At 27.5% G+C, this 11,760-nt stretch overlaps 1 protein-coding gene across 1 annotated transcript; it reads right to left on the reverse strand.

Annotated features, from left to right (window-relative positions):
* Positions 1-3,935: 3,935 nt before the first annotated feature.
* Ktl (BTB/POZ domain-containing protein Ktl) lies at positions 3,936-11,316 on the reverse strand. Its single transcript, XM_089179360.1, has one exon. It carries the CDS (start codon positions 10,771-10,773, stop codon positions 10,039-10,041), a length of 735 nt encoding a protein of 244 aa, XP_089035486.1. The 5' UTR covers positions 10,774-11,316; the 3' UTR covers positions 3,936-10,038.
* Between the last annotated feature and the right edge of the window lie 444 nt (positions 11,317-11,760).

Consider the following 11,760-nt stretch of genomic DNA (forward strand, 5'->3'; position numbering starts at 1 on the left):
TGTCTCTTTCTTTCTCCCTTTTAACGAGCATCCGAGATTTATCTTCGTGAAAAAAAAAAAAGTTATAATATAGAGCAGGGATGACCGTCGTAAACGTGATTTTATCGTCACATTTACCCAAGAATAGCTAGTAGAGAAAGTTCAGTTATTTGGATAGGACAGATGTGAGGAATATATTCGGAAAAAAGTAAGAGAATAAAGAAAGAAATTGTTCGAGTAAAAAGTCAAGCACACTTTCATTTCACGCACGTACCATCTTTTTTATTTTATTCTTTTTTTTATTTTTTTTTAAATTTTTTTTTTGTTTTTTATCATTCGATTTTTATATGTGTTCGTATATATATATATATGTGTGTGTATCTGTTTTTATGTATATATGTATATATATAATATATATACTTATACATTTACAATATTTCAATATCGTCGCATTAATGTGACAGATTGTTTCTTGTATCTTTTGTTATCTTACGAACTACCTCTATAACACCTTTTTAATGTTTTTTTTTTTTCTAAAATCCTTTTGATCATAGCGAAAGAAAAGAAATCCACATTGTTTTGTATATTATTTTTATAAATATTGTTACAATATAATATATAATATAATTATTGTGAATAATTGCTTTATAAATATTTGTAATTTTTTGTTTTGTTGAAAACGAAAATTGTGACGTAAGGATAGGTAATCTTTTTTTTCTTCTTCAAAAGACCCTTTCCTAAAAACCCAATTTCTTTTCTTTTCGCGATGAACGAAAGAACGTTAGAAGATCTAATCTACGAAGTAGAGCCTCTATAACAAACGTAAAAGAACAAGAAAGATAGAAAAGCTCGATAGCATTAAATTTGTACCCCCTTCTATCGTCTTTTCATCGATGTTTACGAGCTTTCCAAGCTTCACCTAAGAAGTGAACTTTCGATACATATTGGATTATCATTTTTGTTCTCTTTTACTTTTTTACATATACATAGAAGTACTACATATATATATATGTAAACGCGCGTGTATGTATGTGTCTCTCTATATATATATATGTGTGTGTATGTAGATAAAGCCTACGTACATATACAATATTTACATGAGTTGAATTTTAATGCATGCTAATTTATAATTGAATGATAATACGATGCGTGTTAACACATACGTTGATTTTAAATTAGTTCATCCGGATCAATGAGTTTAATTTAGAAAAATATTGTAACAGACGTATATGTGTGATTTTTATTTTATTTGAAAATCATTTTATTTCAAATAATATAATACGAATAAAAATATATATTTATTATTTATATTTTATATACGTGAGAGTTGATTGAAAAGTTTTGTATCTCTCGAAACATTTTTCATTTCTATTTTTAAATAAAAGTTAGTTTAATCGGAAAAAATATGGTTTCTATACGTTAGGTTTAAAACTTTTTAACTCAGTCACGTATATGTGTGTAGGCTCAAATTTAAAAAAAAAGATTTTTATACATGTGTCAATTGTACTTTTTGTTGTTAATTATTTTATTTTAAATATAATAATACAAATAATAATGTGTCTATTATACATATATATATATATACTTATATGTATATTTAGATTGTAAAACAATTTGTTTAATTCGAAAAGAATGTGTTTTTCTCATAACACCAAATTTTTTGTAATATTACACTCACGCGCGATAAATTCGATATTACAACTTTAAGGACATTTTAATTTTAATTTTCCTGTTCTTTTACGCCGTAAATTTGTATCTCGTTATAATATGTATAACGTATATAATTACTTTTTATTTATTCGTATCACGTAATAGTGATTACGACTTATGATTTCACCAAATTGTAAAGGAGAGAATCATTTGGGGATTTGAAAGGATCGAAAAATGTTATGAGGAATAACGATTTTATTATTTTTTAATTTTTTAATCGATCATTCATTCGTTCGATCATATTCATAGAGACTCGAGTTTCTCCTTTTTTTTTTGTTTTTGGTTTATTTATTTAATTTATTTTTTGTACGAAGACGAGATTTTAGCACCCTCTACGAGATCAGTTTTGACTAATTACAAACTAAAACAACATTCATTAACGTTCTACATTTATATTCTACAAAAAATGGATAAATAAAAAGAATAAAATAAAAAATTAACATATTTATGAAAGTATTGAAAAAAAATGACGATATAAGAGAACGGGTTGAAAAATTTTGTAACTTTACAACAAAAATTTCCATTTTTATTGGATAAAAATGAGTTCTAACAGCAATAAAATGTATATTTACCTTAGACTCAAAACTTTTCAACCCAACCCCGATTATATTTATATTTCTAATATTTTCTTTTCTTTCCATAATAATTAAAAAATTATTCGATCGCATACATGTTTACATTCTGTTTTGCTTACAGATACATCTTAACACCAGCACCCTTGTTTTTACGTTTTAAAAGGAAATTAAACGAAAAATGAGACTCTCTCTATCCCACTTATTATTATATACGATAATAATTAATCTTCATTAATCTTACGAACAATAATATAACTTGTTTTTGTAAAATATGTATATGTGTTTTAATTGTATAAATATTTATGTTTGTATGTGTTTGTGTGTGTGTATTTCAGAGTAATGCACGTATCATCCATGTATAATGTAAATGAAGAAGGATAAATTTGAGGGAGGAAAAAGATAAACCGTTTCAAACGGTTTTCCTAATAAATCACCATCGTCCCTCAACAGCTTATGATACACCATGCAAGTTGTACGACTAACTTAATGCCATACTCTAGATCCTCGTTTCTGTTGTTCTCTCTCTTTCTCTCTCTATAAATTCGAATAGACTCGAAACGTTATTCCAACTCCAAGCTTTCTATATTTATAAGGTATAATTCGGTGATAACAGCGGTTGGTATAATTTTCCAATTGTCTATGTATGTAGAAGGATAGTGAACGAGAAGGAGGAGGAGGATGAGGATGAGGAGGACAAGGGGGAAAGGTAAATATAGTTCACGAAGATATTCCCTCTAGTCAAGATTCAATGCATGATAATGAATGATAATATCACGCGTGTTCTAACATGCGTACATTGTAAATTAGATCATTCGGATCAATGAGCTTTGTTTACGAAAATACTTTAATGTCATTGCTATTTTGTTAGATATAATTTCATATCAAACATAAACAAGTTTGACATGTTTAATTATATTGTTTTTCGTTTTACAATTTTCTTTATATTTTAATATTTTAAAATCATCTTTTTACGTATGTGTATGTTAGAACGTGTTGAAATTTTTATTAACCAAATTCGACGATCAATAAATTCGATTAAATAATATTCGTTTGAGAAAATAAAAATAATAAAAATGATATGTGTATTACGATAGACGTTGATTTTGTAAAAAAAAAAAAAAAATTCAATTATCTATAAATATTAATTTACTTTTAATATGGTGCACGTGGATTTTATCAAATATATTCGAGAGTCGATAAGATTTATTAAATAAAATACTAGAAAATAATATAAATGAATAAAATCATCCTTAATAAAATTATTTGACATTTATTTTGTTAATATCATATTTATTCAATTTATTAAATTAGATAAATAATAATAAAAATAGAAAAGAATTATCGCGCAAAAACCGATTAACAAAGCATTTAATCGAGAAACGATAAAGAAACGTGCACGTTTTTTTTTTATATGAAATGTAGGTAAATATAGGAAAATAAAAAAGCTTGACTTAAGTCAGCTTTGGTTGACGTTCGAGTTGCATTAAGATAAATCTTTTTCAACGAGGATTCACTATCTTTCACTCTCTTTCCTCTTTTATACTTTCATTTAAAAAGGGTTTATATATATATATTTTTTTTTACACTTTAAATAGATATATATATATATATATATATATATATGTACCGAATATGGATTATTATCGAGAAAATCTAAAGCGTGAAACCATAAAGAGAGATCATAGTGTTTTGAGTGTTATGTTTTTTGAAAGGAAAAGAAACGAGGAGATGATATTCGATTAAACTTTGCTACTTCGTTGGTGTCGCGAAACGACACATTTGGGAAAAGGAAAATGACACTGAGAATGAGAGTAAAAGAAAGACATAAAGAGTTGAAAGAGAACAAATAAAAAAAGATGAGAGAAAGAAAGAAAAGATTGTGGCTTTCGATATATTCTCGATGTAATGACACTTTTATTTTCTCCTTTACAAATAAAACGCATCCCCTCAGTTCCACTCTCCCCACCCACACGATATAAAACCAACACAAACGTTGGTTCTTTGTGTTCTTTTTTTTTTTTATTTTTTTAAAGATTTCTTTTTTTTTTTTTTTTAAATCCTTTTCGATATATGCATAATATTTTATATCAACGTAACTTGGATACTTGAATGAAAAACACAATACTGGATAGTTCGATTGTACCTCATCAAATCTCTCAAATTTTAAAGCATGAAATCATTATTGTAATACAAAAGCATGAATATTAAAGTATTGTTCGTAATTCCAACCGATTGATTCGCTTAAATGTCCATTAATAATTTTCATTTTGTGTAATTATATATTTCATTTATATCTGTGTAATTATAATTATGACAATAAATTAAGACAGCACAATTAAGTGAATTAATTTTATGACTTATTTTATAATATAATACTAATAATTTTTAATATAAAATAAATCATATAATTAATTGTTTTCAATTGCTTAATTTAATCCACTGTCATAATTATTTATATATATATATATATATATATATATAACATATTTTATATTATTTTATTTATATCATAATTCATAAAAATTAATATTGCATAAAATTTGATACATTTAACATGATTAATAACAACATTTTAAACAAGTACTGCTCGTATAAATTACACAAAACAACGAGATATATAATAAATTTTTAAACAAACCAGTATAACAAACTTTGTACTTCAAGAAGAAAAATATCTATATAAAAGAACTTTTATGTATTTTATCTGATATAAATAATTGATTATATTTTCCATAATATAATCTCAAAATCCAGTTTAAGCCTGTTGATCTTAGGAGATTGATTTAGTTATTCTACGTTCATGAATAGAAATTGTTCCTTGACCCAGCCTCCTTCGATATATCATCCAACGTATAAGTCTAATTTTACGTCTCCGATGGAAGAACGTAATAAACAATTTCATCGATCATCGATGTTAATCAATGACTAGAATAACTCGAATGAACACGAATCTCATTAACACAAACCTTTACGAAGTATTTGTATCACTTGTTTGTTTGATTCGTATTTAATAAATCATTGTAATATAACAGTTGTGATTAATCATCTTGTTTGCTTTTAATCACGAAAGAGAAAGAGAAAATATAGAAATACACGTTTGTAACTTGAATTATTTAAACAAATTTTGTCAATTTAACATATTACTCCATCATATTTGATCCAATATGTGTGTATGTATACATGTGTGTATGTGGAGGTTGAAGGGGACGTGAAAGGTGAGGTGGGTGTACAGATATTAGGTTTTCTATTTTCAATGATTCTTTGGAACATTTGTACAACATACAGATGAAAGATATCGAATCTATTCTCGATTGATGCGTCTCATTTAAAAAAAGTAACAGAGAAAACCAATATGAACTTCTATATTTGTCCCACGCGATTTCACACAAGTCGATGTTTATCGATGATAGAAGAATGAAAAAAATATACATGTGGATGAGAAAATATTTCTGAGAAAAACGTTCAAGAGTATCAGATTTTTAACTTTTTATACTATTCTTTCTACCGCAAAAGTGAAACACGGTCACGTTCTATACGAAAAGAAAATAAGATTAAAAAATAAAAACTAAAAATGTAGTTTCACATTTCAAAAGAATTTTACTCAACAATAAACACATTAAAAACTTTACTGGAGTTTTCTACAAACTTTCATATATTAAATACATTATTTAAATATTTCAATTAAAAGAAGTAAAGAAAATGAGTATGTTTGTTATAAACAAATGAAAATCCTATATTCTACTTATATACATTTCTTTCAATTCAAAGTATAATTCAATGTTTGTACATTATTTAAATATTTCATAAAAGAATTGAGATATAACGAGTATGTTGTTTGTTGTTAACAAATAGAACATTTTCTATAAGAGTAAATATCTTTTACAGAATTATCTTAAAGTATGGTCTTCTCTTATTTTTTTTTTTTTTTCTTTCGAAAATGTTCTATTTTACGACGAAAACGACGACGGCGAACAGAGTTTAACCTGTTTTTACATTATCTATCACGTTTATACTCTAAAGAGAAAAGAATAAGGGAGAAGGAACATCTTTTATAGTATTTTTAAAAGCGTATCATACATTATATATAATGACAGAAAGTTTTACTCGTCTATTTAAGAAATACAAGGAACGTTCATTGTTTCAAAGTGCTGATCGTAAAAATACGAAGAAACTGTCCTTAAAACTCGACTAAAAATTATTTTCAGATAAATCGAACATCTCTATCCTCGCAATTATTAAAATAATAATAATAATAATAATTTGTTCTTTTAACTTTTCATTTCTTTTTTAAAGTCAGAAATAAAATGTGTCTTTTTGAGAAATATTAAAGAACATTCATTGATAAAAAATGATATTCGTAAGGAACAAACAAATTGGGTGCTAAAATTCAAATAAAAATTAATTTCAAATAAATGGAAAATCTTTTCTCACAATTTATTATAAAAATAATAATAGTAAATTCTGTCTATAATTCCTTTTCAGAAATAAAACGTTTTCTTCGAGAAAGGCAAGGAACATTCATCGATAATAACTGGTATTCGTAAAGAACGAAGAAAGACTATCCTGAGATTCGAGTAAAAATTAGTTTCAGATAAATCGAACGTCTTTTCTCGCAATTATTATCGTAATAATAATAATAATAATAATAATAATAATAATAATAATAATAATAATAATTTCTTCTTTTAACTTTTGTTCTTTGATTTCTTTGTTATTGGAGATAAAACGTGTCCTAGAAGAAATGCAAGAAACATTGCATTTTCATATTGTTAAATGTGATGATTGAAAAAAATGGAGAAACTGTCCTGAAACTCGAATAAAAATGATTTTCAGATAAATCGAATTTACATTCATCATCGCAATTATTATAATAATAACAATTATTTCTTTTGTAATCATTCTATTCGATAAAAATAAACAAGAATGATGAAATACTTAAAGGAAAAACTATAAAGATTATTGAAATCTATTTGGCCGCAGACATTACGATCAGAAATAATGTTCTCCTTGAATTGGATAATAACGATAAAACGTTGAACGTTTTTAAGGGTTTTATTTTATCCAAGGGTACAAATGGAAGAGGAAGGCTATTCGAAATAGGACACATAAGAGTAAGTACTCGTATTTACGTACACATATATGTACAATAAGAAAAAATAAGAATTGTTCAATTAAAAAATATCATATCGAAATAAAGCAATTGATATTATAGAATATAATTTTATATAATTATATCTCAAATTTAAATATATAGATATAATTTCATTTAAAAAATTCTCGAGAGAAGAAACTAGAAATCTCGGTATATTTATGTGTGTGTGTGCGTGTTGGCCCCTTTTATTTTTATTTATATATTCCGAATAATCCGAAGGTTTTATCATGTATATAGGTATTCAGTACGAAAACGAGGGAAAAGGAAATAAATAAATCAAAGAGTCAATGCACGAATTCAATAAAATTGTCAAAATGTTTCAAAAGATTTTTTTAGATCGTGTTTTCATGGATCAACATATTTTTATTGTTAATTGTACGATATGAATAATAATGCATATTATTATTTATGTATCTATTTATTTATATATGGTATATAGATAAGAATAATTTTGCAACTTCATTATTATTATTATTATTTATTTTGAAAATGTCTAATAATCTTTCAGAGAAAGGATTTTACAGGTAGTAGCGAGATCGGCTAACTTTTTTTATTTCGTTGTTTCAATTTCGCCTACTGTGAGGAACAAAGTTCGAGTCTTTTGTTTTCTCCAGATTTCTGTTTGTTTTTTTTTTTCTTTTTTCTTATTTTTTATTTCTTTTAATATCGAAGATGTCATATGACGAATATTTATTTATTATATAATATATATATATTTATAAAATAATATAATCGTTTACACGATCTTTCTAATAGCAATAATTATCTTTCTTCTTTTCTTAGAATTGAATATTTGAAAAATTTCATTTCTCTCTACGTGTGTTTATTATTTGTATATTTTTCTTTTGTAAATCTAATGTTTAATCCTCTAAAGACGAAAAATAATAAATAAATACTATATTATTATATAAGCAGACGAAAAATATGTAGGCGCATTTATTGAAAATCTACTAACGCGTCATTTTCTAATATTATTTTATATTTGTATTTTTTTACATCTCAAAATAATAAAAAATTAATATAAAAATTAATTCAAATATTCTTCGATATAATACACGATCTTGTGTATTTTAATTTAAAAAATTATTCTACGTGTGTATATTAAATTTAATAATAAATCATCATCTTGAGATTCTATTAATTAATATTTTTATTTTTCCATTTTCTTTGTCTCGAAATGAAAAAAATAAGATGAAAACACATAGTTTCTCGTAAAAGAAATTTGTCTATCCTCTTTCCCAATTCCATTTACACCCCACATAATAAAAAAAAGAAGAACAAAGAAATAGAATCTCCTTTATCTTACTCCCCTTCCATTCGTCTTTTCTTCCAATCACACGATTGAATTGAATAATTATCATCGTGCCAAAAAAAGTAAATGACCAAAGGGTAAAATTAACAACTAAAAAATATCTTTTATCCTTTTTTCGTTTTAGGACAGTTTCTCGATCATTAATCGAATCCCATTGTATCAATCAGTAGAACGTAAGTGAAAAATCCTAAAAAAATCCTATTGGATTGCATCGACGTTGCATTGTCTTCTAATAGAATCGAAATAAAAATTCTTCGTTCAACGATCGTAAATTCGTTTCTTAATAAAATCAATAGAGAACATTCATGACTCTACGAATTTATTTTATTTATTTTGATTTTCACGAAAAAAAAGAACATTATTACCACCTACGTATGTATATTTATGTATGCACGTGTATATAAGTATGTATGTGTATATATGTATGTATGTATGTATTTTAATTTGTATATATTTTAAATGCATTTTCTTATTTTATTATTTTTCAAAGATTCCAAAGAGAGTAAACAACGAATATTGATAAGAAATGACATCATTTCTACTCTCTTCATCGTCGAGCTTTGATCTTATTTTAAGTACTATTATTATTATTATTACTATTATTATTATTATTATTATTATTATTATTATTATTATTATTATTATTATTATTATTATATTCTTTTTTATTTTTATGTATTTATTTCTCTTGTTTTTTATTTTTTTTTTTTTAATTTTTTTGGTTTTTCTTTTCTTTTCTTTTCTTTTTTGTTATTATTATATATTTAATCTCTTGTACTCTCTGGTAATTACTGTGTATGTACTTAGGACAAAATAATCTCTACCGGTAGTTCCGTACGATCTTCTCGGCAAGAATCCATCCATCTTGGAGTTCATCAATCAGTAACTATATCCGTCCCAGGAGTGTGCATACTTTCTATTCTGTGCAGCCTGGAAAATTCTCATCTCCTTCAATGAACGATCGTCAATGATGAAGAAGTTTATGGAGGAAGTCTTCGCGAGAAGAAAAAGAAGAAGAAGAAGTAGAAGTAGAAGTAGAAGATGTAGAAGTAGAGGAATAAGAATAAGATGAAGAATAAGAATCGATATTATCACGTCGTTTGATCGAGGTTGAACATCCCAGAGGTTGGCTGACACGACGTCATCGTTCTTTCGAAAAGTAACATCGGCATTCCATCCTTCCTTCCTTCCTTCCTTATTTTCTTTCATTCTTTATTTCTTACTTTATTTCCTCATCGTAATCGAATGAAGTTGAAAAATTCGATCGAGTACTGTTACCCTGCGAGCATCATAAATTAATCGCGATTTATTTAATCGCGTATGAAGACGAATTCGTTGTAATGATTCCAACGTGTCTCCTCAAAATCAACCCCTGCTTTGTACAATTCAAAATTGCCACCAGCCGTGCTAGAACCGCAGCTACCAGCTAACTTAAAGCCTTGCTCTTGAAGCATGTCAAAAGCCTGTTCGATAAAATTATGCTTCAAGAAAAATCTGGAAGTATAGCGATCGGACAAACCATGATTAGGATCACGGCTTTCATTCAATGTCTCCCCGAAGACATCTCTGCATAATGCCACGCGACCGCACACGAGAATCCTTGATATTTTACGGAAGTTAACTTCGGTTAGACCTTCCCGACCAAATGCAAAACTTCCTCGATAGCCAATAGTTATGCATCCAGGTGTTCGTTTCCTGCAGGTCGATGATCCTGCAACGTCTTCGATCTTTTCATCAATGATCTGTATCAAATTAGCTAAACCATAATAATCCGCTTCATTTCTCAATCTCTCACATTCTTTCAATCCTTCCGGTAATACGATAATCTCATCGCGAAGATAATCGAGGATATAACGAAATAGATTACCGTCGCGATCGAAAAAATATTTACCAGATGAATCCTTTGGAATAGGAGAATTTTGAATAAATAGTAAACCCAAACGGCTAGTACTATCTTTTGTTAGGGTCTCCAGGGTGGTCGTATAACTGACACCACCCACGTTAAGATCCACTATCTTCTGTGTCTCCTCCTGTTGATCCACCATGCTTCCCACGTTAAACTCGACTCAGTATTGTAACACGCGCTTAGACTGGGCTACTATTTCTCCTCCTCCTCGTCGTCGTCGTCTCGTCGTAATTTAACACGACTTTCAAGAAACTAAAATGAGAGATGATAATAATAATATTTCCGATCAGATCACTGATTATTATGAGTAACACGGATCTAAGAATTGAGATTTAGAGAAATGAATTTTAAAATATCCTCTTTTCTTTGATCTTTCTCTCTCTCTCACTCTCTCTCTCTCTCTCTCTTTCTCTCTCTTATTCTCTTTCTCTCTTTTTTATTCTCTTTATTTTTTTCTTATTCGCACTATTTTTTGAAATAATTAGACAATATATAATCGGTCTCGAATTCCCCTGGAAGAAATTTATTCCTCGAAGTTGACCCGAGCAAAGTGAAAAGAGGACTGTGCTTAAAATTCTCGGAAGGAAACTCCAGTAACCTCGCACGGACACTTCGCGCGCGCGACAGGACTCACAAACAGCACGTATGTATCTTGTGCACAATATCTGACGACGAATGGACGACGACGCTGGCGCTATGAGCGTTTTACCAAGGGCGCAGATACCAAAGACGAAGAGGTGGTGAAACGCGCGCACACGTCCGTTCTTCGTTATTCGATCATCACATCAACATGCGTTGTATTTTTTTCTGTTATCTTTCATGAAAAAAAAAAAAACAAATATCATGATCAAAAGGAAACAATTAAAAAAGTTTCATGTATTTAAAAAGAAAAAAAAAGTCATAATAAGAGCCGGATCTTTTATGCTTATTTAAAAAACTAGATTATATCTTTTGACATGATTGAAAGTCATTCCGTGTAAGTTAAAGTAAGAGATCTAATTAGAATAATTTATAATTAAGCTTAAGAATAATTTCATGCGGAAACCTTTTCGCAAACTCACGTAACATCTCGTTAGTAATTCCGCAAGTATTCGTGATACTAATGAAAATAATAATTTCACTTTTT

Source organism: Polistes dominula, unplaced genomic scaffold (assembly GCF_049000335.1).
Source record: "Polistes dominula isolate Pdom_NZ unplaced genomic scaffold, Pdom_raw_medaka contig_373, whole genome shotgun sequence".
Classification (NCBI taxonomy): Eukaryota; Metazoa; Arthropoda; class Insecta; order Hymenoptera; family Vespidae; genus Polistes; species Polistes dominula.

Coding starts and splice junctions, on each gene's coding strand:
- Ktl (XM_089179360.1), bottom strand. CDS start 10,773: ATGGTGGATCAACAGGAGGAGACACAGAAGATAGTGGATCTTAACGTG.